The sequence below is a fragment of the Dasypus novemcinctus genome, chromosome 1 (assembly GCF_030445035.2).
Source record: "Dasypus novemcinctus isolate mDasNov1 chromosome 1, mDasNov1.1.hap2, whole genome shotgun sequence".
NCBI classification, from domain to species: domain Eukaryota; kingdom Metazoa; phylum Chordata; class Mammalia; order Cingulata; family Dasypodidae; genus Dasypus; species Dasypus novemcinctus.
The window spans coordinates 53,430,289-53,457,823 of record NC_080673.1 but is presented as its reverse complement, the minus strand read 5'-3'; the positions used below and the strand labels follow the sequence as shown (position 1 = coordinate 53,457,823).

General features: G+C 36.7%; 1 protein-coding gene across 2 annotated transcripts in view; it reads right to left on the bottom strand.

Moving 5' to 3' along the window:
• Nucleotides 1–27,535, bottom strand: part of MGAT4D (MGAT4 family member D) — an 80,619-nt gene that overhangs the window by 14,241 nt on the left and 38,843 nt on the right. For both annotated transcript variants that reach the window (XM_058288918.2, XM_058288784.2), the window contains exons 5-8: nucleotides 27,113–27,159; nucleotides 16,912–17,022; nucleotides 15,164–15,239; nucleotides 7,752–7,866 (exon numbers count right to left, since the gene is read on the bottom strand). In XM_058288918.2, coding sequence (XP_058144901.1) covers nucleotides 7,752–7,866; nucleotides 15,164–15,239; nucleotides 16,912–17,022; nucleotides 27,113–27,159 — 349 coding nt within the window. The remainder of the gene's footprint in view (nucleotides 1–7,751; nucleotides 7,867–15,163; nucleotides 15,240–16,911; nucleotides 17,023–27,112; nucleotides 27,160–27,535) is intronic.

Genomic DNA, 27,535 nt, shown 5'->3' with positions numbered 1-27,535 from the left:
AGGGTCCCCACCCATGTATATGGAGAGGGTGAGTGTGCCCCAACATTTAAGGAGGGTGGATGTTTCAGCCCCTTGTTTATGGAGAGTTTGGCCACCCCAGGCTACTGACAGGGTGGAGGGCATTTCCTGGTGGTTAGGGAGAATTAGGTTACCACCCCACTTCTTTGAGGGGTTGGGCCTGTTCTCCATAGGCTGGGGAGAGGTAGGTTGCCACCTCACTGCTCCAAGGGTATTGAGTCTGGTCTCCATAGATTAGGAAGAGTCAAGTTGCCACCCCACCTTTCTGAGAGGGTTGGGGCTGTATGCCACAGATGAGAGAATGTTGCTGCCAACTCACTGTAAACTAAGTGTTTGAGACTGTTTCCTAGATATTGGGGAAAGTATGGTCATCAGCCCAAGTTCTTGGAGGGTGAGGTCTGGAGCTTGGTTGCCCCCCAGATGCTTGATGAGGGGGAAACTGAGAAAATGGCCACTGGTTAAGGTTGTGGAGAGGATGGGCCTCCATGAAGTCCTGAGGTAAAGAAGAAACCATCATTTTAAGGGTGATTCATTTTATAGGTGGATCTAATGGAGTATGCCCTGTAATTTTTCAGAACTGTTGGGGATCTGTGGCACATTTCCCTCCCAATCTCTCCTATGGTAATGTAAATGTTTATCCTAAGCCTGTCTCTCCTTTGTATATTGGAAGCAGATAACTTGTTTTTTTAAGTGTCACAGGTCTACAGAGGGGTACTTGACCTAAGACAAACTGTATTCCTATAACTGATTTTGATGTGATTTTGTACTTAGCATTGCTACCGAAATGACTTAAGGTTTTCTGCAACATATAATATATTTTTTGGGATTCAGAGGATGGAGTATGGCTGTTGAAATTACTTTATGAATCCTCAAAGAAGAAATATTATGTTTGTGAGCTGGTCCATTCCTGTGGGTGTGAGACCTTTTCAATTAGACTACTTCAGTGAGGCATGACTTAGGTTGATTCTCTGCCCTCTTGGTGGGTCCAATAAAAAATGGAGATACACCAGAAAAGAGAGCTCTGCCAGTTCTGATCCTGCCATGTGACAGAAAGGAGAGGCTCAAGAAGCTGAGGCCACAGGGAAAGATGAACCATTTGCCTGATAGTTTACAGCTGAAATTGGGAAGAAAGCAGTGCAGCTGAGCCTGAGAGAAGAGGCCTGCTAAGAGACAAGCCCTATACATGGTTACCCTCAGCTGAGCTCCGGAAGACGGTTCAGCCTGGAGGGGAAGGCAGAGAAAAGGGAGCGATCACCCACCATCTTATTCCACATCTGGCAGTTGACCTGAGTGAGAAAGCCCTGGGCTGCCTTGTAAGATAAAGAACTACCAGCAGCTGCCATGATGTTAGGGCACCAAGCAACACGGACCCAGCCAACATATGTAAGCACATGGTTGACAGCCAGAGCGAAGCTCCTAGTGGACCATCAGCATCTACCACAGCATGTGAATGAGCTGTCTAGGATGTCCAGCCCTAGTGAGTCTTCAACTGACTCCAGCCCCAGCTGCTACCTGATTGCAATGATCTGAGAGACCCAAAGTGAGAACTGCCCAGCAGAGCCCAGTAAACTCACAGACCCATGATATAATATGATAAGTTGTGGTTTATGCAGCTAAATTTAGGGGATGTTTGTTATACAGCCATAGATAACTGAAAGAGATTACATTACACAGTATAGAGCAATGATAAGCATCACCTATCAGCACTGCTCTACTATTCTTTTTCTACTTTTTCTTTTTCTGCTGCCAATAGAATAGAATTGGTGGATTCTTATCCCTACTTTGAAGTTGGGAAATTGGGGCTTAGTCACACAGCTCCTGAAGTGGCAGAGGTCAGAATCAAACAGAAGGAGAGAGCTCACACTCTTAATTAGTATGCTATATTTGCTCAATTTCTTCTTTCTCTATTTTACTTCAGGAATATGAATTCAAGCTTAGTCACAAAAAGCCCCCAGATGATTTCAACAGCTATGGTTATAAGTTTAAACCAAATAAAAACTAAAGGCAATGTAACTGAACATTTTTCATACCTCTTAAGTGACATTCTAATCTTACATGTGATGGACGGTGTCATCAAGAAAATGATCAACATATTTCTCTATGTAAAAAATCTAAAACATTTATGGTAGAAATACAATAATATGTAACCAAAATTAGAAGACATAGAAAAGACCAGGGTAAATCTCTTCCTAAGAAGGCAGATAGAAAATTAATATATTCCTTTTTATATAAAATTTCAAAAATGGATGTAAAATGAATAAAATCCCCACCATTCACTCAATAATTAAAGAGACAAAGGACTCATAACTGGTAAACAGTAAGATATTTAACTTTAGTAATCACCAATTAAAATATGTTAAAACTACGCCAGTATTTTCTGCCTATTGATCAGCCACACTTTGAAACATTGTACTGGCTATAGCCCTAGTGCTGGGACAAGTGGTTCCCTTAACTCATTGTTCTTAGCAATGTAAATGGGCGCAATACTTCCTGAAATCAGCTTGGCAGTAATATTTCTTCTCAGAATAAATCCTAAAGATGGCATCTAAAATCTGGAAGAAGTTTGAACATAAATGTAAATTCAATGGTTAAGTAATTATGGAACCTATACTGTGTGGAGTATTATGTAGCAATTAATAGGATAGCTAGCCAATCTTTGTGAAAATATGGGAAAATTTTTACAATGTGTGAATGAAGTAGGATTTACTAGTCAGTTATTCAACAAATGAATGCCTACTGTATTCTAGCGACTCTGCAATGCCCTGGGAATTACGATGAAATATACAGACTAGTATTTAAGACACACACACAGATGTATAATTACAATCTAATGTGATGAGTACTGTGCTAGGTATAAGCTCAAGATATTCTGGGAGTACATGAAGTGGAATATAACCCATGAAAGATGAAGAAATGTTCAGGAAATACTTTCTGGAACCTACACTAAGTCCTGAAGAACACAAAATTATATACATGACCTAGTGCTTATCCTTGATTCCTCTTTCCCTTACTCCTTACTGTTAATTAATCAGCAAATCCTACTGGCTCTAAATTATAATATATCCTGAATCCATCCCCTTTTACCATATCTCCTTTTACCATAGATATCCAAACACTCAATATATCTCATTTGGTTTGATACTTTAGTAATCCCCCTTAGAATATAAGTTTTGTGAGGGCAAGCACTCTACCTGCATTACTTACTGTTGTATTCCTAGTGTCTAAAAGAGTGCTTAGCACAAATGACTTATACTATATTAGCTAAATAGAGACATGAAGGCAACTAAATTACAGAAGTGATTATATTGTGGAAAGGTAATTGCGGGTGTTTCAATTTTCTTCCACAAACTTTCTTGTAAAATAGTGTAGACTATTATTTTAAAGCCCTGAAGGATTTTGCTTAGCCTTGATTAAAATCAGAAGAAAAATTATAGATAACATAAATATTTGATGATTATAGATAACATAAGTACTTGCTTTGAGAGGAATTGATCTTGTTGATAAATGTACTATGAAATTTAAAGTATTGTGTCAGCTATTGTCTTTTGCAACAAAGTCAAGTAAGAGAAGGATAGAGGCTATTAAAGTTCCAGTCACTGTAAGAACACATTGAACGAGGAGCACTACATAGATGAGACAAAAGACATATATAAGCTTAAATTTAAAAAGGCTTTGTTTTTTGTTATCACAAATAACAGTTCTGATAGTCAATAGTTACCAAAAAGTGCAAGAACCCACTTACTTTCTTTATTATAAAGATATCTGTTATTTAATTCCCTGAAATGTAATGTAACTTCAACCATGAGGATTGTGATGACCACAAAACTTGTAAAATACCCGTTAATAGTAATTGCATTTGTTCACTTAATCTAGAGATTGTTATAGGAAATCAAACTTGACAACTAAGCAATAAATAAACTCATTACAAGTCATGAGCTATTTACTATAGAACTATTATAAAAATGTACTTTCATCAATTGAAACAAATGTACCACACTAATGCCAGGGGTTAATAATAGGTTGGTATAAGAGAACCCTGTATTTATGCGTGATTTTTCTGTATATCCATATTCTCTAATAAAGAAACAAACAAAAACAAGCAAGCAAGCAAGCAAACAAAAACCAACCAAGCAAAAGAAGTATGAGCTAAAATTCAAGGTTGAAACTATAGCCTTTAGGTAAATCCAGCCTGAAAGACTATTTGCATACAAATAGTCTTCAGTTAAATTCCTTTCTCTACAACTTTAATTGTACAAGTCTCAGAATTCTACATAAAATAGAGAAAAGTGCATATCAGTCCCTGAGCCAACATGTGTGTCAGACTTATACCAAGCATTTAATAAGTGGCAGCTATTTTATGTTTTTATAATATATGTATATTATAGCAAAGTGCTAGGGTATAAGTAAGATCAATGCACAAATATAAATCATGTTTCTATATACTGTCAATGAACAAACAGAAGAAAAAATTAAGATTTCCATTTATAATAGCATCTGAAAGAATGAATTAGCTACGACTGAATTCAATCAAGGTTATAAAAGACTTACACACTAGGGAAGCGGACTTGGCCCAATGGATCGGACGTCTGCCTACCACATGGGAGGTCTGTGGTTCAAACCCCGGGCCTCCTTGACCCGTGTGGAGCTGGCCCATGCGCAGTGCTGATGCGCACAAGGTGTGCCATGCCATGCAGAGGTGTCCCTCCACGTAGGGGAGCCCCACGTACAAGGAGTGCGCCCAGTAAGGAGAGCCTCCCAGTGCAAAAGAAAGTGTAGCCTGCCCCAAAATGGTGCTGCACACACGAGAGCTGACACAACAAGATGACGCAACAAAAAGAAACATAGATTCCTGGTGCCGCTGATAAGGATGGAAGCAGTCACAGAGGAACACACAGCGAATGGACACAGAGAGCAGACAACTGGGTGGGGGCAGGGGGAGTGTAAGGGAAGAGAAATAAATAAAAAATAAATCTTAAAAAAAAAAAGAGTTATACACTGAAAACTGTTTAAAGAAATTTAAGTAGACCTAAATAAATTGCAAGACACCTCATATTCATGGATTAGAAAATGATATTGTTAAGATGTTAATTTACCCAAAGTGATCTACAAATTCAATGCAATGTCCATAAAAGTTTCAGCAGCATTTTTCTTTTTTTTTAAGAAATGTAAAAGCTAATTTTTAGATTCATATGGAACTGCAAGGGGGCACCAATAGCCAAAACAATTTTTAAAAAGAACAAAGTTGGAGGACTCACACTTCTTGATTTCAAAATTATCAAAACAGTGTAGTAACTACATAAAGATAGACATACAGACAAATGGAACAGAACTGAAAGTCCAGAAACAGACCCATACCTCCTTCTCCAGCTGACTTTTGTCTAGGGTGCTAAGTATATGCAATGGGGAAAGAATAGTCTCTTCAACAAATGGTGTTGGGAAAACTGGCTATCTACATGTAAAAGAATGATGTTGTACGCTTACCTCACACCATATCAAAATTTAACTCAAACTGGGTCAAGAACCTAAATATTAAACCTAAAACTATAAAAACTGGAGAAGATAAGCTAGGGAGAATATGCCATGACCTGAGATTCAGCAATGGATTCTTAGATATGGCACTAAAAACATCAGCAACAAAAGAAGCAATAGATATATTCAACCTCATTAAAATAAAAAACTTTTGTGCATCAAAAGGCTTTGTAAAGAAAGTGGGAAAAAAACCCTAGAGAATAGGAGAAAATAGCTGTAAATCACATGTGGTAGTTTGATATTGTTTATATATTCTGAAAATAGATATTGGATTATGTTTGTAAACTGGTCTATCTCTCTCTGGGCATATTAAATTATACTGGATTCTGAGGTTTCACTTTTACTTGATTAAATAATGATTAAGGCTTTGACTGGGCCATGTCAGTAGAAAAGACACGGCAGAGAACAGAGTTTGGAGTTTTAGTGTTGGAAACCCGGGAAGTAAAAACACAGAGAAACACATATGTGAGGAAAGAGAGAAGGCTCCATTAGACACTGCAGAGGCCCTGGGAAGAGAGACAGACGAGAGTTCACCTGAATGTTTACAGCTGGCTTTGAGGAGCGAGCAAAGCAGCTGAGCCCAGAGAGAAATGAGCCCCAGGAGAGAAAGGAGACTTATCCCAGCCTACAGCTGATATTGGAAGAAGCTGGAATCATGAAGCCTTGAGAGGAAGAGGAAGCCTGAACCCTGACAGATGTCGGCAGCCATCTTGCTCCAATATGTGGCAACAGACTTTGGTGAGGGAAGTAACTTACGCTTTACAGCCTGGTAACTATAAGCTTCTACCCCCAAATAACACCCTTTATAAAAGCCAACAGATTTCTGGTATTTTGCATCAGCACCGCTTTAGCTGACTAATATACCACATATCTGATAAAGGCTCAATATCCAAAATATATAAACACAACAACAAAAAGACAAACAACCCAATTTTAAAAATGGGCAAAGGTAAATATACAATTGCCATGACCCAGTAATTCCATTTCTAGACATATACCTGAAGAAATGAAAAACAGAATATCAAACAAATATTTGTACACTAATGTTTATAGCAGAATTATTCACAAAAACCAAAACATAGAAACAACTCAAGTGTCTATCGACAAGTAAGTGGATAAACAAAATGTTGTATATACACACAAGGAATATTATTTGCCTATATTATTCCATGCTGCAACATGAAAGGACCTTTTTTTTTCCTACTAGTATTTATTTAAGCTTGTAATGAGAGAACACAGACATATAGAAAACCTGACACATCGTAGGCGCTCAGTAAGTTTGAGTTGTTTTCCCTCCGTCTTTCACTAATTGCTCCAGTTTACTCCATCTGTACCTGCACTCACACTGAGCTCGAGTGTGTGGCCAGACTTGGCTCCCTCCCACTCCCAAACAGTGATTTTTTTTTTAAGTAAGTACAGGGATTGAACCTGGGGGGACCTCGTTCATGTGAAACGTGTTCTCAACTGCTGAGGTACACCAGCTCCTTGCAAACGGTGATTCTTTTTTTATTTTTGGAAGAACTTTGAAAACATTATGCTCAGTGAAATAATTAAGATGCAGAAGGACAAATATGGTGTGATGTCACTTATAAGAGATGTCTAAAAATAAATTCTCAGAGACAGAAAGTAGATTAGAAGTTATCATGGGAGGGGAAATAGAGAGTAAGGGAATTTTTGTTTGGTGGTTCTGGAGTGTTATTAAATAAAACTAATTTTTAAAAAGCAAAAAATATTAAATATTAAAAATACATTATCTGATGGACTTAACTTATATGCAGTATCTAAAATAGGCAAATTCATAGAGACAGAAAGTAGATTAGAGGTTAGGGACTGGGAGAGGGGGAAGGGAAATGGGAAGTTCTTGCATAATGGGACAGATTTTCTATTTAGTATGATGAAAAGTTCTGGAAATGGATGGTGGTGATTGTTGCACAGCATTGTGAAAATAACTGATGCCACTGAATTACACACTTAAAAATGGTAAAAATGCAAATTTTGTTACATATTTTATCACAATAAAATTAATAAAAATATATTATTTGAAATTCAGATGCTCAAATCTGATTTTAGTATTAAAATAATAGTATCTGCATAGAAATCACATCACACTTTTCCATTTAATAACAAACTGATAAATTCTTAAGAAATGTTAAGATTATTGTGTGCTAAAAAGCTTGATTCAATTAAATAGGTCATTTGCTTACCTATGAATCCAGCAACTGAAAACTCAATAAATAACCAATTATTTGAAGTAATATTATGCATGAAATCAGTTATTTTTGTGAAGTACTTCTTTTTAGCTACAATATCATCTTCTAACTGGAAAAAAAAAAGAGTCATTAGCACCTTCATTGCTTCCAACGACTAAGTTATATTAGCTTGAACTTTGAAAGTACTTTCACAACAAGAATAATTGGCAGCAAATTTTTATGAGGTAATAATTTTATGTTTAGTTCAAATTCACTGAAGGTATTTGCTGTTAGTTTTCATTTTCAGAGTCTGATGTTAGCCAAACCAGAGATGATCTGTTTCTTTCCTAAATAATACTATGTAAATTTCAATCTGAATCCTCTTCGGAAGAGTCTCTTTATCCGAATTTAATCTCATCCACACAAGTACTTCAGTTTCTAATTTAGGACCAATTAGCTTTGATTTATAAATACAGCAAGGAATGGACTCATTTGACATTATGTTAAGTGAAGAATTACACACAGACCTGCATGCGGCAATGAAGAGTGGATTTGTTCTAGTCAGACGGGTTTGAAACCTAGTTCTGCCACTTTCTTACATGTGTAATTTTGTAAGTTACCATTCTAAGTTTCAATTTCCTCATTTTCAGAATGGAAATAAAAATAAATAATAATTTTGTACCAGAGTATTGTTTGGTGGCTAAATGAATATCTGGTGTGCTGCCTTGCAAGGGCTCCACAAAAGGTTTAGATGTATAGTAGAGGTAAGAAAGTGAGGATAGAGGGCTATGTACTCCACAGCTTCCCGGTATTTATCATATTATATGATTTACTTATCTAAATATTCTATTAGACTAAAAATCTTTGAAAGCAGTAACTATATCTTGTTTTCTTCTGCATACACATTTCCTGGCATGCAGTTGGCACTTAGGTTGAGTTGTTTTCCCCCTAGGAAACAAATTCAGTGTTTAATAAAAATTTGCTGAAAAAATGAATGTACATTGTAATTTCACATGCAATTTTACATGCATGTCCTTGGTTTGACCAGTCTAGAGCTCAACCACTTCCTTCCAGGCATTTCACTACCTTTAAAACATGCCCTGTCCCAGTATTTACGGAACTTGATATGAAAGGTACTTTTGGTCTTAGTTCTAGTTTCATATTCAATTTATTCTTTCTGATTTTTATATCTTTTTAAAAATCTTTATATAGTCTGTACTTTCTTTTCCTTGTTCATTTTTCTTCTAAAAATTTGGAAGATTTGTATTTTTACTCTAGAGGTTACTATAATGTTACATACTACATAATCATCTACTTCTATAGGCAGGATCTATTGAGTCCCAACAATTAACAATGATAAAATTGATTTTTCATCTCCTCCTTTCTCCCTTCTACCACTCAATTTTAGTTAATTGTATGGTTTTTTTCTTAGAGACTCCTTTTTACTTTTAAATGTACATATACTTTATTTATTTTATTTGTCTATTTTAAATGATATCTATTGACCCTTTCATTGTAAAAATGTATAAGTCATATGTACACTATCATCTCCTCTTCCCTGTCCTCCCTCAATATTTCTTGGTTATATTATTTTTACCTTTAATCCCAAACTATAATCATAATCCTGACATTTGTATGAGTCTTAGTCCTATAATTAAACTAATTCAAAGCTCACTTCTGGTCCCCTTACTAATCTCTCCATTCATATTCTAAATAAAATTTCTTCAAGAAGAGTTCCAGGGAATCATAATATCTAAGTTCTTGTATTTCAAACCTGTATTCTGTGACTTTTAGTCATAGTGACAGTTTGGGTATAAAATTACAATTTCTTTCCAATGTCACAATTTTCTTCTACATTTTCTTCTAGAAGATTTATGGTCTTATTTCTTATATTTAGGTCTAGGGTCTATTTATTTTGAGTTAACATTTGTGTAGTGTTATGAAGTTAGGGCCTAAGTTCTTTTCGTGATGCTTTGTTTTATATTTTACATGATGATATCCAATTCCCAGAACCATTTGTTGAAAAGATCTTCTCCACACTAAATTGTTTTTGGCATCTTTGTCAAAAATCAACTGACCATGAATATGCGGATTTATTTCTGAAATCTCAATTATGTTTCACTGATCTCTGTGTCTATCTTCATGCCAATTAAACACTGTCTGATAACTATGGCATTATAGGAAGTTTTGAAATCAGGTACTGAAAGTCATTCAACTTTGTTCTTCTTTTTTCAAAACTGTTTTGGCTATTCTAGGTTTTTTACATTTCCATAAATATTTTTAAATCAGCTGGTAAATTTCTACCAAAAAAAAGTCTGCCAGGAGTTTGATAGGGATTGTGTTAAATTTATACATCAATTTGGGGAGAATTGCCAATTTTCCTGGATAACACTGCTGCATTATTATTGTTTTGCTATTTATCAAAGCAATTCCACGTTACTGAATCATTATTCTCTTTCAAAATCTTCTTTGCTATTTCTGTTCCTTTATTTTTCAAGATAAACTTATGGAGCAACTTCTCAGTTTGGCACTACTCCTTACCCCCAAATAACAAAAACTAAACTAAACAAAAGGAAAAAACCTAAGGCAATTTTGAGTAAAATTAAATTACTTTTATAGATATATTTTGGGGAGACTGAGGTCTTTACAACACTACTTATTTCCATTGTTAACTGAAATAAATTGGCCACCCACATTGGCTTGCCAGAAGAAGCGACGGAAACTTTGGAATTTTCCAAAACAACAGAATACTCTGCAAAAGTTGCAATTTAAACTGTAATTGAAAATAAGCTGGTTTTGGTCCAATAGAGAAAACCTATCAAAAATAGATTAAAATGTTAAAATAAATGATGTATGATTATTCTCTACTTGTTAAGACCCTCCTTTAGAATAAGGAAGGTAAATGGCAACCAATTATTGGTATTTCCCCTTTGGAAGTTCCCTATGCCTTAATAAGTTGATGTAACTTGCTAATTAATTTGAGATGCTTACTTCATTCGAACTTTCCCTGCTCTAGCAGTTTCTCTTTGAATAAACAAATGAAACTGATTATTATTGGGGACTCAGTTTTCTTTTGACACCATTAAAGAACAAATTTCTTTTCATTTATTCGAGAGTTCATGTATGGGGAAGCGGACTTGGCCCAGTGGTTAGGGCATCTGTCTACCACATGGGAGGTCCGTCGAACCCTGGGCCTCCTTGACCTGTGTGGAGCTGGCCCATGCGCAGTGCTGATGCGCGTAAGGACTGCCATGCCACTCAGGGGTGTCCCCAGCATAAGGAAGCCCCATGCAGAAGGAGTGCACCCCGTAAGGAGAGCTGCCCAGTGTAAGAGAAAGTGCAGCCTGCCCAAGAATGGCGCCGCACACACCGAAAGCTGACACAACAAGATGACGCAACAAAAGGAAACATAGATTCCCAGTGCAGCAGATAAAGATAGAAATGGTCACAGAAGAACACACAGCGAATGGACACAGAAAGCAGGCAGCTGGGGTAGTGGTGGCAGGGGGGAATGGGGAGAGAAATAAATAAAAAAATATATCTTAAAAAAAATGAGTTCATGTATGTCTATTCTTCACTAAACTGCTCAAGTGTTTAATGAGCACTTACTGTGTACTAGGCATGTGCCAAGAGTAGAACAGCTATTTGTGAAGGTTTGGAGCTATGTACCCCAGAAAGATATGGTCTTAAACTTAGTCCATTCCTGTGGGTGTGAGCCCATTCATTGCAAATGGGACCTTTTGGGGACCCATGGGACCTACTTAATGGGACCTACTTAAGTTAGGTGTGTCCACCTCAAAGAGGATGGGTGTTTATCCTATTACTGGAGTCCTTTATGAGCAAAATGAAATTCAGACAAAGAGGACGTCAGAGATAGCAGCCAGCAGTTGAATATCTGTGGATCGTGGAAGAGAAAGGAGAGGACAGGAGATGCCGCCGTGTGACTTGCCAGGTGACAAACTAAGGGCCAAGGATGGTGGGCAGCCAGCCCCAGAGTGCTGCAGTCTTTGGTGAGAAAGCATTGCCTTGATGATGTCTTGCTTTGGACGATCTCTTAGCCTCAAAACCAAGAGTAAATAAATTCCCATTGCTTAAGCCAACTCACTGCCTTGTATTTGCCTGCGCAGCCTAGGAAACTATAACACTAGTAATGAGCAAAGAAGTGATTGTTCTGTCCTTGTGGAGCTTACAGGTTAGTGGAATAAAAAGTTTCCTGGGCATGCTCATTATATTATTCTCTGAAATTCTTGGTATGTTTTAAAATTTTCATAATAAAAGATGAAATTTTAAGAGGGAAAATCCGTAGAAACTACAGTTTCCTTTATAAATGTTTGCACACTTCTTGTTAAATTTATTCCTAGGCATTTTGTTCACTATGATCATGCTACGAATTGATTTTTTAAAAACCTATTTTCTTACTGGTTACTGCTGGTACATAGCAAAAATATTAATGTTTTCATACTTAAATAACGAAATCCATTAGTGCTAATAGTTTTATATTCTCTTAATTTTTCTTAGTAGATAATGTTTTATTTGTCTCTCTCCCAAATACGTCTGTTCCTCTTTGATTTCCTAGGATGAGACCTCCAGAAAAATGAACACTACTCTTGTTACTGATTTAATTGGGAATGGCATTTATATTTCACCATTATAAGATGCTGACCTTTGGATTCTAATAAATTCCTTTTATGGTGGTGGTAAAACGTATTCTTAGTCTTAAATCAGGATGGAATATTGAATTTTATCATACCTTTTAACCTCTATTGATATAATCATTTGGTTCTCTGCCTGTAAGCTATTAAAGTTTTGCAAGGATTGGTAAACTATGGCTATGGGGCCAAATTGCAGCCCTCTTTCTGTAAATAAAGTTTTAATGGATCACAGCCATGCACATTTATTTACATATGATCTATTTCTGCTTTTGCACTACATAGTCAGAGTTCCATGGTTGTGCTAGAGATCATATGGTTTTAAAAAGCCTGAATATGTACTATTTGGCTTCTCACAGAAAAAGTTTGTCAGCCTCCGATTTTTATTGCATTATATTAGTATATTTTCTAATGTTAAGTCAGCTTCATCCATGGGTATTTGCAATAGCATTACTCTTTTGATAAATTGCTGTACTCTATTTGCCAATTGATTTTTGCATCCATATTTTAGTACAATTAGTCTATAATTTTTGTGCCATCCTTGTAAAGTTTATGATCAGAGACACAATTTCCCTGTAGAATGAATTGGCAACTTTTAGATTTTTTTTCTATGTTCTGAAACAATTTAAATAATTTAGGCAGTATCCATCTGTAGCAGATCCAAAAGAACTGACCCCAAGGTTATCTGGTGGTAAACCCTTGGTAGTCTTTGATTATTTCAATTTTATGTTCACGTACTTACTTTTTCTCACTCTAATTATTTAATTTTACATATGCATATTTTCCTAAGAAATGGTGTATTTATGCCAAGCTTTCAATTTTATCTACAATTATGGTATTTTTTGTAATGTGTAAGTATTCTATATATTGTTATGTTTTCCCCCTCATTTCTAATGTTCTTTACATTTTCTCTCCTTTAGTCAACCTTGCCAGGGATTTGTCTATTTGATTAATGTTTTCAAAGAATAGACTTTTGATTTTTCTTTATTGTGTCTACTATATTTTTCTTGATTTCTAGTTTATAAATTTCTTTAAAAATTTTTAGGGTGTAGTGGGGATTGAGCCCAGAATCTCACATGTGGACACAGGTGCTCAACCACTGAGCTACATCCACTCCCCAGTGAGAGTATTAGTTTTGTTTTTAGGAGGTACCAGGGATTGAACCTGGGACCTTGTACATGGGAAGCAGGCGTTCAACCACTTGAGCTACATCTGCTCCCCTATAAATTTATTTTGCTCCTATTGATTTTTTCCTTTCTTTTGATTTGTTCTATTTCCAAACATTATGAATTGTATGGCTAGTTAATTTAGTTTCAGTTTCTGCTTTTTAATAAGCATTTAGGGCTAGACTTTATCTTAGTACAATTTTACCTATGTCTAATAAATTTTGATACATACTACTGTAGTACCATCAATATCATTAATTTTTCAATGGCTGGTCATTTTGAGTTTTTTCTTCCTTCAATAAATTATTTTATGAGTGTTTTTTAAATCCATGTGGTAGATAGATGAATATTTATATACCATTTATTTTTTTGAACCCAAACATGTGACTCCTGTGCATAAACCATTAATGTATTCCCATAGCACTTGTTTTAAGATCAATCCCACTTACTTTGGTCCACAAGGCATGCCTTGACGGCTTCTTCTCCAAACTCATCACCTGCCTCTCTGTCCCTCGTGTACACCAGCCTTCTTTGGTTCCTTCCTTTAAGTTCCTAAATGCTCTTGGCTGCCTTGTGACTTTTGCACTTGCTTTCCTATCTTCCAGCTCCTCTCTTCCTCATTCCTTAAGCCTCAATTAATGTTATCTTTTGAGAAAGGCCTTCTTTCTAGAGCATGCCAGCCCTGTTATTCTCTATCATAGCACCTTGTTGGTTTTTTTCTTACTGCTGTCACAAATTACCTCAAATGTTGTGGCTTAAAACAAGGCAGGCTTATTCTCTTACAGTTCTGGAGGTCAGAAGTCCAAAATGGCTTTAATGGATACCAAAACCAAGGGGCCATGCTCTCTCTGGAAGATCTAAGGGAGAATCTGATTTCTTGCTTTTCAGCTTCTAGAGCTGCATCCCTTGGCCAATGGCCCCTTCTTCCATCTTCAGAGCCAGCAGTGTAGCATCTTCATCTCTCTCTGCTTCCACTGTCACCTCTTCCTCTGACTCCTTTGGCCTTCTTGCTTTCCCCTGTGATTACATCAGGCCCACCTGGACAATCCAGGAAAAGTTCTCCATCTCAAGATCTTTAACTTAATTACAACTGCAAAGTCTTTTTTGCCATATAAGATAATAATCACATGTCCTATATATTAGGACATGCACATCTGGGGGTGGGGAGGGGTGGGAATTATTTAGTGTACCATAACACTCTAATTATAGTCTTCCTAGCATTAACAACAACTTATTCCTCTTTTAAGATTTTTGCAGCTTCCTGCACTAGAATATAACATAAAAAAGATGCCTGTCTATCTTGTTCTCCACCGTTACCCCAGAACTTAATAAAATGTCTGATGTATAAGGGCTCAAAATATATTTATTGACTCTAATAAACTTGTGGCCAGAGAAACATAGAAAGTATAATTTTTATTTTTTTTCTAATTTGAGATTTTCTTTGCAAACTAATATATAATAAATTTTAACTTTCCTTTGGCATTTTAATATAATGAGTATTTTCTGTTTTTCTGGGTACAAAGTAAGGTGAATAAAGGCAATAAGGAGGGAAGGAATGAAGAGAGAGAGAAAATAATACTTCTAACTTAAATTAAATGCACGCAGTTCTTACCTGTAAATAATACATGGCTTTTGGTTGGGCATAGAGCATCAAAAAACAAAAATCCAATAATTGCTTGACTTCCCAACTAAAGATAAGCAATAAAATCTCTTAATATTTTTGTCATTATGATTTAATTTTTAAATTTATAAGCAAACCAGTAATTAACAGGTTTTTCTTATAGTTTACTAAGATAGAACACTATATCCATTGGGTAAAATTGACTATGTTTATACTAAAAAGTTATACTAAAATATTTCTCCATTTTTATACAGTGAACAGTTCTACCATTGCTATACTAGGATAAGCATAATCTATTTATTTTATATTATGGTTAGTTAACATTTTTTCTATATAATAAAGTTAATTCTTTCTGTTTTTAGGCCTTATTCAATGAAAATATAAATTTTATCCTAATCCTAAGCTAGACACTAAGCCAAGTCCTAAGGATAGAAAGAACGATACCCAGTACATTTCATGCCCTTCTGGGTATCCTAGCATATAGGGAAACACAGAAAACGAATATAACTGGAACAAGTATCATAAAAGAGATGTTAACATTAACTACCTCATAGTAAGATGAGGAGGGAGGGACAGAAGGAGGTAGAGGAACAGTAGGTGCCAAAGCATGGCATGGAGAGAGCATGCCTCTTCAGTGCAGAGCCCAGGGAGAGTCCCAGGCAGGGACTGACATGGCGAGCTGCGCAGAACCCAGGGCATGAGACACCTCATGATATGCAGCAAAGTCTGGACTTGATTTCATGTGAAATAAGATGATTCTGGCTATGGTATGGACAACTGGATTGGTGGAGAGGGTAGGCTAGGCTCGAATTAGGGTGCCCAAATAGATCTGTAATGATGAATGCTGGAACTAAGTCCCACGAAGTAGAATGTAGAGGAGAGGGTTGAGGTGGAGAGATAGAAACCTAAAGGGCTGAAGGAGAAAGAAGGGTCTAGGATGATTCCCAGCTTGGATTCTAAAAAGTGGGTATAGTGAAGGACCATTATTGTAAAACAAAACAAAACTCTTCAACCATCTCTTGATTCTGACATAATTCATAATTTTACAAACAAAACAAAGCTAATAGGTTTCCTGGTTTAAGGCCTTTTTCTGAATTCTGACGTATTCCTCACTATATTAAGTTTTGAGGAAGCAAATTATGACATTCACCATAATACCTAACACAGCTATAAATAAACAATTCTTTTTATGTATATAAAGCTTTTAATTTATTAAAGTTTTTTTCATAAATACTATGTTATTTTATCCTCACAATGACTTTTCCAAATATGTAATGAAGAATTCATTATATACCTCGGAAATTTAGAGAAGCTAAGAAAAAAGTGCTAAATTAACTGACCAAATAGATAAACTGGATGTAATGGTTTAATTTCCCAGGCTTTTCTTTTATTTATTTATTTTTCCTTCATTGTGTTTTTGCTAAACTACTTCCCCTAAACATGTGAATATAAATAATTAACGGTGTGTTGTTAAATGTTTAGCAACTGGCTCTCTGGGGGGAGAAAAGTCCTGAGTTATAGCTTTCACCCATTTCTGTGATGTAATACTTCTACCATGCTTGATTTCATGCTGCCAACTTTCCAAGGTGGGAAGTGTTACACATTATCAGCTTTTTTAAGTCAGGGAGGAGAGCTCCAGCACATCACTGTGTCTGAAACAGTATTGGTCAGATGCTGACTCTAATATTTCCTCAGATGGAGTTTGTTATTTAAGGATTTTGTTTCCTGTTAAATCATACCTCTGTTTTCGTGAGTCCTCAGTTGACAGGTTGGCATCTAACATGTTTGGATGGAAAATGGTTGGTATTGAAATGACCTCTAAGGATCCAGAATTCACTTGCTTTTTGAATCTATAAATAGAAGTACATGGAAGCTTATAATAAAATATTTGATTTACTAAAGTATCAGAAATATTTAAAAAGAAAAGAAAAGGAATTTCCCTGGGTAGGTCCATGTAATATTTTGGTTTGAATTATTGTACATTACAACAGTTGTTAAGACTAGCTATTAACATCATAAAACCAGTAGTTTTGAGCCAAAGTATTTCTTTTATAAATTAATTACAGGCATATGTACAACTTAAAATACACAATATAAATTTATTTTCTTTCATAGAAATGATAGGTGCTTTGAATTTTTTTAAAGTTTACAATCAGATAAGTACTGTGACAGAGTAAAGATAATGGTTATGATAATAAGTATCTGCACAAGAACTTTATAAATACATAATTTAGTACTAAGAGTACTACTACTAATAAGAGTACTACTAATATTACATAATAAGAGTACTACTCTTATTAAATGATAATGATGGACAATGCCTATCCCAAGAACAGAGAGTGTCTGCAAATGCAAGCAAGAGAGTTCCAACCACCTGTCCCATGGGATCTAAGCCCCCTCTCAATTAGAAGCAGAGTGGACATCACCATCCCAAAAGCCTCAAGACTGGGGAATGAACAATGGACTAAAGTAGACTTATTATTATTCTACTATAGCCTTATTATTATTCTAACAATGGAAGAACTCATCATTGATGTAAAGGCAGTGGTCACCATAGGTTCTGAGGGATGAGAGGGGGAAGAATAGGTATAATATGGGGGTATTTTTGGGACACTGGATTTATCCTGCATGACATTGTAGTGATGGATACAGGCCACTGTATATTTTGTCATAACTTACAACATTATGCAGAAAAAAGTGTAAACTATAATGTAAACTGTTGTCCATGGTTAGCAGCAATGCTTCAGTATGTGTTGTAATAAATGTACCACACTAATGAAGGATGTTGTTAATGTGGGAAAGTGTGGGAGGGGGAGGGAGTGTAGCATATGGGAATCCTGTATATTTTTTATGTAACATTTATGTAATCTAAACCGTCTTTAAAAATAAAAATAATTATTTTTTTAAAAAAATGAGTCCTACTGAAAAGAAATGTGTCTCCTGATACTAGGCTACCTTAGCAAGAAAGGATTAAGTCTGACTCTTCTCCACAAGTAATTGGAGGATGTTGGATACTTTAACATCATTTTTGTAAAGTTAATATTTATAGGGCAACAGGAACATCATTTAAATACATAAATTACTGCTCACAAATATTCAATATAAATTTTGTACCATCATGCAAGAGGTGGGAGACCAGCTGGATAGAGCATTTTAACTGGCTTTCCTTTAGAGATAATATGACTTCAAATGGGATTTAAATTTAGGCATTACATTATTTATGGAAATGTTAAAGTCTTTAGTAAATGTTTATTTTATACTATTAGGTGAAAAAGCAAAGCATTAGGTTTTATCGGCAGGTTCTCAATAATGTGCTAAGCAGGTGGTCCTTGCACTGCAAGATTCTGACTGCAGAATTTCAGTCACCAATCCCCAACAACACAATTCAAATTTTAGTCTCTATGGTATATTAACTGTAAATAATTGCACAAACTCATGCTAACACTTAACTTTCATGCTAACTCTTACGTTCACAAATATTTATATAAATAACAAGTGAACATCATGATCAGTGGCCAATCACATCACTTCTTTAAAAACCTGTGGTGATTGGCTACTGTGCATGTGCTATTCTGTTCACACACAGAAAAGAAGTTGTGTTGCTTCCTTGTCTCCCAGTTGTGGTCCAACATGACATTTTACAAAAAAATGGATAATCAAATAAGGAATTGACCAATAGGTGAAAGCACAGAAAGGGAGAAAGCTAGAACTAAATTTAGCTATGATTAATGAGAATGCTGGCCATGAGAATGTTGACATTGCCTTTGAAAGACTTTAGATATGCAGCTACAGGCAAATAGTGAACATGAACCTGCCGATATAAAGAAGTTGTGACAAAAATGATGTCCCAAAGGAAGTAACACTGGCAAAACACACTTTACATTAAAGGAACTCTCAGAGATGTTTCATGACATTGAAAACTCAAGGGATAAATTGTTGGAAGCTGATCCAAACTTAGAAAGGAGTATTATAATTTGCCAAGGCATAGAGAGATGATTGCTCTGTAAATTGAGTTAAATGACAAGCAGAAGGCAAACACTGTTTAATCTTGATAAATTTTTTAAAAAATTAAAATATTAATTCTTAATATTGCTAATGTTTTAAATTACAGTGTACAGCATGCATATTAGGTTTACTATTTTAAAAAAAATTTCCTATACATGTGTATCTGACAGCAAGGGAGAATTTAATGTTATGACAAAATGCCTAAAAGTCATGGAACAACTGTCATTTCCCCATTAAGTATTATCACTTTACACAGTTTCAGCTCACATGATCATTTTTACTGACCCACACTATCAAGCAAATCAAGCTGCCTATATATGCATAAACACACACTAACACAAACATGGGAGAAAAGTACATACCTTTTGTGGCTGTGAGCCACTGTGGACAATTTCTTCTGCTTTTTAAATGGATTCCAAATGTTTAATAACGAGTATGTTTCTGAGCATGGGGTAAGGGTACCATAATGTACTAGAAAGAATGTGGGCTTTAGACCCAGAAAAGTTTCTATCAGTTTTGCTTCCTTCACTTACTGTGATGGTAAGGCTAAAGTGTCAACTCAACCAGGTAATTGTGTTCCGTTGTTCAGTCAAGCAAGCACTGGACTAACTGTAAAACATGGACATTTATGAACCTTAGTCATCGGTGAGTTGATTACATCTACCACCAACCAAGGAAATTGCCATCAGCAATGAGTGATGTCTTATCCAATCAGTTGAATGCCTTAAAAGGGAAAGTGATTTCAGCATTCAGAGAGAATCTTGATCCTTGCTTTGAACAGCTGGCGTCTCCTGGGAACTCATCAAGGACCTTCATTGGAGCCCCTTGTTTGCAGCCTGCCCCGTGGAACTTGGACTTACACATCCCATGGTCATGTGAGAGAATTTTTATAAAATCTCATACTATTTACAGATATCTTCTGTCTTCTGTTTCCCTAGAGAACCCTGATTAATACAACTAATACACTTATAAACTTTGAGCACAACATTTAATTACATTAACCTTCAATTTCCTCATCTGTAAAACTGGAATAGTAATATACCTTGGAGGGAAAGAACTGTTCAGTATACATACTTGATTTCTTCCCATGCATTAGTGGAGGATTTCCTAGTTGTCTATCTTGATGGGTATTTAAATGAGGGAGGATCAGGAATGAAATTCTCACTGGCTGCCCTCTGATTTAACAGTGTACCAAATGTATAGTTTTAAAAAATTAATTCTTATATGTTCCTCTGGGAGTAGAAAATATTGGTGTGGAAGAATGGGGAGTTTTGTTTGCTTTGGGGAAAATATTAGTAAATGAATGTGTAAGTTTGTAAAAGTGAAACTGCACAACTACAAACCACACAACTTCGTGTAGCACTTTAGGACAGCAGATGCAACTGTAAGTAACATCAAATCATAGTGTATACATATGACTATCAAAAAAGTTGTGGGAAGTGGACATGGCCCAATGGATAGGGCATCCGCCTACCACATGGGATGTCCACGGTTCAAACCCCGGGCCTCCTTGACCTGTGTGGAGCTGGCCTGTACGCAGTGCTGATATGTGCAAGGAGTGCCCTGCCACACAGGGGTATCCCCTGCGTAGTGGAGCCCCACATGCAAGGAGTGTGCCCCATAAGGAGAGCCACCCAGCAGGGGCGAAAGAAAGTGCAACCTGCCCAAGAATGGCACTGCACACACGGAGAGCTGACACAACAAGGTGATGCAACAAAAAGAAACAGATTCCCGGTGCTGCTGATAAGGATGGAAGCGATCACAGAAGAACACACAGCGAATGGACAGAGAAAGCAGACAACTGGGGGCATGGGGGTTGAAATAAACCTTAAAAAAAACTATTTAAAAAAAAGTTGTGATTACAGTAGTTAAAAAGTAAAGTTCATGTAGCAGTTTGATATAATTGATGAATTCCAAAAAGAAATATTGGATTATGCTTGTAACCTGTTCTGTACCTGGGCATGACTGAGTTATGAATAGGGCGTTATGATTAGGGCGTTGAGTCCCCTCCCCTTAGTGGGGGACTCACAGCTAAAAGGCATGGTGAACAGAGTTGAGGGCTTTTAATACCGGAGTTTCGATGTTGGTGTTTGATGCTGAAGAATTAAGCTCAAGCCCCAGGAAGTCAGCATGCAGAGGAAAGAGAAGCAAGCCCCAGAAAGGGAGGAACCTTGAATCCAGAAAAAAGCAAGCCCCAGGAATATAGGAAGCCTGAATCCTCGCTGATGTCGGCAGCCATCTTGCTCCTACTAGACGCTGGCAAGGGCAGTAGCTTATACTTTATGGCCTGGTATCTGTAAGCTCCTACCCCCAATAAATACCCTTTATAAAAACCAACCAATTTCTGGTATTTTGCATCAGCACCCTTTTGGCTGACTAATACAGTTCATCTTCTAGACAAATTCATTCTAAGTCCCAAATACCAAAGTTCAAATTATAATTAACTTCTATCTTGATGGTATGAATTATTACTTATGGACAGAAAGGTTCCAGTTCCCATTTTATTCACTCCTTCTTAAGCAAGTACTTGGAATCTTATGTATCCACACTTTTATAGGACTTTTCAAAACTTTTCTAGCTTACTAGTTTACTGGTAGCATCAAAAAATCCTTCAGATAATTATACCAGAATTGCTATTTGCCAATGACTGGAGAAAATAATATAATTATGGGTTGCTGCCATTATATATAAATGGCTTTCCCTTTCAATCATATAACAGTGGAAAGCTTTACAGCTGTATAGTTTCATATAAAATACAGTTACGTTCAGTTTCATATAAGGTTATGTATTTTGTTGGGGCCTTTAAAAATTAAAAATATTCTCAAATTTAGAACTAATCCAAATATAAAGTAATCCTTCTTATCCCCATAAGAAGCCCTAAAGAAAGGGTTTTAGACTAAACTGACTATGTAAAAGTTTAGATAAAGGGGATGTTGTGGAGCAAGTAGCTGAGTGTCCACCTCCCACACAGGAGGTTCCAGGTTTGGTTCCTGGTGCCTCCCAAGGAAACAGGAAAACAAGCAGAGCAAACAAACAACAGCTCAGGGAGCTGATATGGCTCAGTGGTTAGGTGTCGGCTTCCCATATGCAAGATCCTGGGTGCAATCCCTAGGCCCCAAAAATGAAATAAAAAGGCAATTTAGAAATATGTACTAAAGGGGAAAAACAGATATCATATTTGAAGAAAAAAAAAGTTTAGGTATAAAAGTGAAAAAAATGTGTATGTCTACATTAACATGTTAATTTTAAATTATTGTTTTTCCCCATTCTCACAAATAATAAAAGCATTTTATTTCCACCAATACAATACTAGAATCACTTTTTGAGTCATCCGACTATTTTCAGGTGCACTGGATCTTCAATTCTAAGTAAAATACAGCAATTTCTGAAACCAGGGATATTTTCTCTGAAAATTTTACAGTGCATGTGATGGTTTGAAGCTGTATGGACCCCAGAAAAGTATGACCTGAAAGTTAATCCACTCCTGTAAGTAGGATCTTTTGGCAAGTAGGATCTTAACTTAAGATGTGACCGACCTCTTTCGGGGTAGTCTTAATCCTCTTACTGGAGTCCTTTACAAATGAAGGACTAAAAAGCCGGAAACACAGAAAAAAGCCTCGGAGACAGAAGGAGAGGTCCTGGAAGCTGGAGGCTGGAGTCAGCAGAGCACAGAGGTATGGAAAGAGGCCCCCAACAGCTAGGCCCCCGGGGCAGCCTGAAGCTGAAGAGACCAGGCCCAGAGGCGAGTGGACTGGCACAGTGCTCTGCCCTGTGCTTGACTGCCCACCGCTGAGCTCAGAGAGAAAGCGTCTTTAGATGACGCTGCCATGTGCCTGCTCACCCACGATGCAACTTGGTGAGACAGCATCTCTTGGTGATGCCTTGATTTGGACACTTTCATAGTCTCAGAATATAAGCTTTTAACCTAATAAATTCCCATTATAAAAGCCGACCCATTTTTGGTATATTTCATTGGCAGCCGCTATAGTTAGCCAAAGGACTGTCAATGCAAAGGGGGCAGAGACTCAATCTGAGCCATGCCTCACTGACATAGTCCAATCAAAAGCCCTAAAGCTATCTTATCAAGCACTATTCAAAGGCCCCTCAACTGAATTTAATGGAATCAAAAGATATCACATCCACAGGAACAGATTAGTTTAAAAAACACAATCTTTCTCTTTTGGGATTCATAAAATAATCTCAAACTGCCACAGTAGACGTCAGAAACTAAATAGCACATTATAAGTATTCTCATATAGTAGGTGATTTTTTTCATTTTTGATTTCCACATGTAACCACAAATACAATTATTTTTAAAGTGATCATCACAAGGCTTATAATTAAGAGATTATATATCCAGTAATTGTTTGGAAAACAATGTCCTCTTTTAAAATGACTCTATCAAAAATCTTCTACAAGCATCTCAAACTAGCATAGATCGAGGTTATTTCAGAACAATATCTTCTCCAAATGGTATTTTATTATTCAAAATAAAGCAACTGAGATAACATCCTGAAATATGAGAAGACTTTAAGGACTTGAGTATAAGGAAACTTTCTTTCTTGGGAATCATTTGGGGGAAAAACTAGACTTATTATGTGATGTTTTGTTTAATCTTGGAAAACTCCCTCTCCCTTTACATACATGTATTAGTCAGCCAAAGGGGGACTGATGCAAAGTACCAGAACTCTTTTGGCATTTAAAGGGTATTTATTTTGAGTAGACGTTTACAGTCACAAGACCATAAAGTGTAAGTTACTTCCCTTACCAAAGTCTGTTGCCATGTGATGGAGAAAGATGGCTGCAAGTCTCTGTGAGGGTTCAGCCCTCCTCTTCCTACTAAGGCTCTGTGGTCCACCTTCTTCCAAACTCAGCTATAGGCTGGCATAAGACTTTGTCTCTCTCCCCTGAGCTTGATTCTTTGCAGGCTCAGATGCTCTGTTCTCTCCACAAGGTCAGCTGTAGAGTATCAGGCTCTCTCTCTTCCTGGGGCCTCTGCCATGTCTAGTGAGCCATCTCTATTCCTCTGTGTCCTTGTCCTGTGTGTTTACTTCCTGGGGCTCCAGCATCAAAACTCCAACTCTCTCCTCTGCCTTATCATTTTCTCTTGTTGTTTCCCTGGAGGTGGTGACTCAACATCCTACTGACATGGTCAAATCAAAACCTTAATCATAATTTAATAAAGTAAAAGTGAAACTTCTGAATTTAATACAATCTAATATGCCCAGAGGAACAGACCAGTTTACAAACACAATCCAATATCTATTTTTGGAATTCACAAACAATGCCAAACTGCTACCCTAGCCTTCGCGCCTGTGGTGATCTGAATCATATACTCCAGTTGAGACATGTTCTTGGTCTTGATCTGCACCTGTGGGTGTAAACCCACTGTCAATGGGACTTTAGATACTGTTTTAGTTAAGGTATGATCCAACTGAATGAGGATGGGGCTTAATCTCAACTATTGAATCCTTCAGAGGCAAAAGGAATTTAGACATTGCCAGAGAAAGCTAAGGGGAGGAATCAGAAACCTGAAGTTAACAGAACTCAAAAGAGAAGAGGTCATTGCCATGTGATGGTAAAACCAACAAACCCAAGGATTGCTGATCAGCTGGACCACTACCAACCCATGGAGAAAGCAAGGCTTCAAGCCTCTGAAACGGTGAGAGTAAATGCCATTATTTAAGCCATTGTGTGGTTTTGGCATAGCAACCTGGTAAACTAAGTCAACTACTGTTTCTTTACCACTAACACATCCCTCATTCTCAGCACATAATTTATCTCCTTCACAGAGAAAAGAGAAATTCTCAAGGAGAAGACTTTCATTTCACCCTCTTTCCCCAAAGAAATTAACTTTCCTACATTCATCCATTATCATCTCTTTTCTCGTCTTTTTTTAAAACTAATTTATTTATTTCTCTCCCCTTCCCCCCCACCCCCACCCCAGTTGTCTGTTCTCTGTGTCCATTTGCTGCGTGTTCTTTGTCCGCTTCTGTTGTTGTCAGCGGCACGGGACAGTCTTCCTACTTTTGGTGTCAGGTGAAGTTTCCAGCAGCAGCAGGATGGAGCAGCAGTGTTGTCAGAGACAGAGTTGGTGAAGGCTCCAGCTCTGGTTGAAGTGGCACCTCCAGAACCTGCTGTAACAGTGTTTCCAGTTGTGCAGCACTAGTTGCAGGACTGTAGACTACAGCCCACTGGCTTTAGCACGTCTGATCTCTGGGTATATCTCCATCTTCCTTTATACTTCTCCAGTTCTGCTGCTTCTCCCTTTGCTCTCATCAGCTCATTCAACAATTTGCATTAACTTCCTTCTGTTCCCTCTATTTGAAATACCACTGGTCTTCTGTTTAGATACTGACCAGCACACCTTCCTTATCATTTCCCCACAACCTATCACTTAATGACTTTACCTTTCACCTAGGACATTGCCTGGGTCAGTTATTTCATTAAGGGTAATTTCTTATTTCTAGTCATCCTATACTTGTTTTAGGTAGATAACTCTGCCTCATCCGCTAGAGCTATTTGGTTAAAAAAATAAATAAAACAAACAATCTGCTAAATAAACCAAAAATATCTATTAGCCATATTCAGCATGTAGGCCATGCTTGCAACTCTCATCTTCAGAATAAAGTCCATATTCATTAGCAAGGTATATAAGGTCCTTCATGATCTCATCATTGCCTCTCTTATCTCCCACTAACCCTTCCTCCTCACCCTCAAACACTTCACACTCTAGGATACACTTACTTTAAAAAACAAAAACAAAAAACCTGACACACTCCCTGTGAGAGTTTCTTTTGTCTACTGCTGTAACAAACTACCATGAACCCGGTGGCTTAAACCTACAGAAATTTATCCTCTCATAGTCCTGGAGGCCAGAAGTCTGAAAACTGGGAGGGTGTACCGGAGGGAGACTCCAGTTTTCGCATCTTCCAGCTTCTGGTGGCTGCTGGCATTCTTGGATTTGGGGCTGCATCACCCCTTCCCTGCTTCTGCGGTCATGTTGAGTTCTCTTCTGGCTGTCAAATTTCCCCCATGTGTCTCCTATAAGCATGCATGTCATTGGGTTCAGGGTCCGCCTCAATAATCCAGGATGATCGCCTCATCTCGAGATTCTTAATTACATCTGTAAAGATTATTTTTCCAGACAGGGTAAGATTCCGAGGTTCCAAGGATTAGGAAATAGAAATATCATTCTAGGGGGTCACCATTCAGCAAATTACACTGCCCTTTTTTTGCCTGTCTTCCTTCCCAAGCAATTCTATTTGCCTGGCATACCTTTTCTCCTTGAGTGTCTGCCTGATGAATGACAACTTATAATTTTGGACTCAATTCACACATTACCTTCTTCAGAAAGTCCTTGCTGATGTTCTTACATAGCTAAATACATCCTCTTCTACATGTTCTCATTGCAATTACTCAGAGCACTATGATAATACAACCTCCTTGCTGTGATGTGGTCTTTTGAAAAGTTATATCACTCACTTGAACACAGGGATTTGGAATGATAGGTCTCTTCCATATATTTGAGCATTAGGATATGGAAGGCTAGATTTGTTCTGTGTGTATCTGCAACATCTTACTTAATAAATAACTTCATATTGATTCATAAGTATGTACTTGCATTTCACCTTTCTCAGAGGAAACTGATGCATGGAGGATAATTATATATATATATATATATATACACACACACATACAAATACAAATATGATAAGATGAAAAACATGGATTTTAATTGGTAGATAACCTGTAAATTTAGGGAAATCATAAACCACACTTCATCAGAGCTTAGAAAGAACTACAGGTTCTTTCTTCACAGTCACACTCATTAAAAAAAGATAATTGCTAGTAAAATTAAACAATTGGATAGAAAAAACTGGGATAGAGAAATGAAAAAACAGAAAATTAAAAAATTTGTCAGACAATACTTACTGTTTCTTAATCATGTTAACAACATAATTAAAATAATCTTCATTACTCTAAAAATGAGAAAAAATATTTTACTGAAATGAAGACTGCCTCATAGTTTTACTAATACAATATTTTTTCAGTATTTTCATAAATCTAATTTATATATGGAATGTCATTATTAGTGTTTTCACTTTCATAAAAGAATTTAAAATATTCATGTTTTTAAAAAGTCTTACCTGATACAGTAAATAGTTCATTATCCTCTCATTTTCAGGATATTATGTACACTTTAAGAATTAGTAGACAATAATCATGTCTTAGAAAGTTTTACCCTAAAGATGGTCACCTTGGGATGGATTATTTCAAGGAAATACTCTCTTTTAAAATATCTTTTTATGAGTATTATATGACAATAAGCTTACCTCAAAATTATACCATATTTTT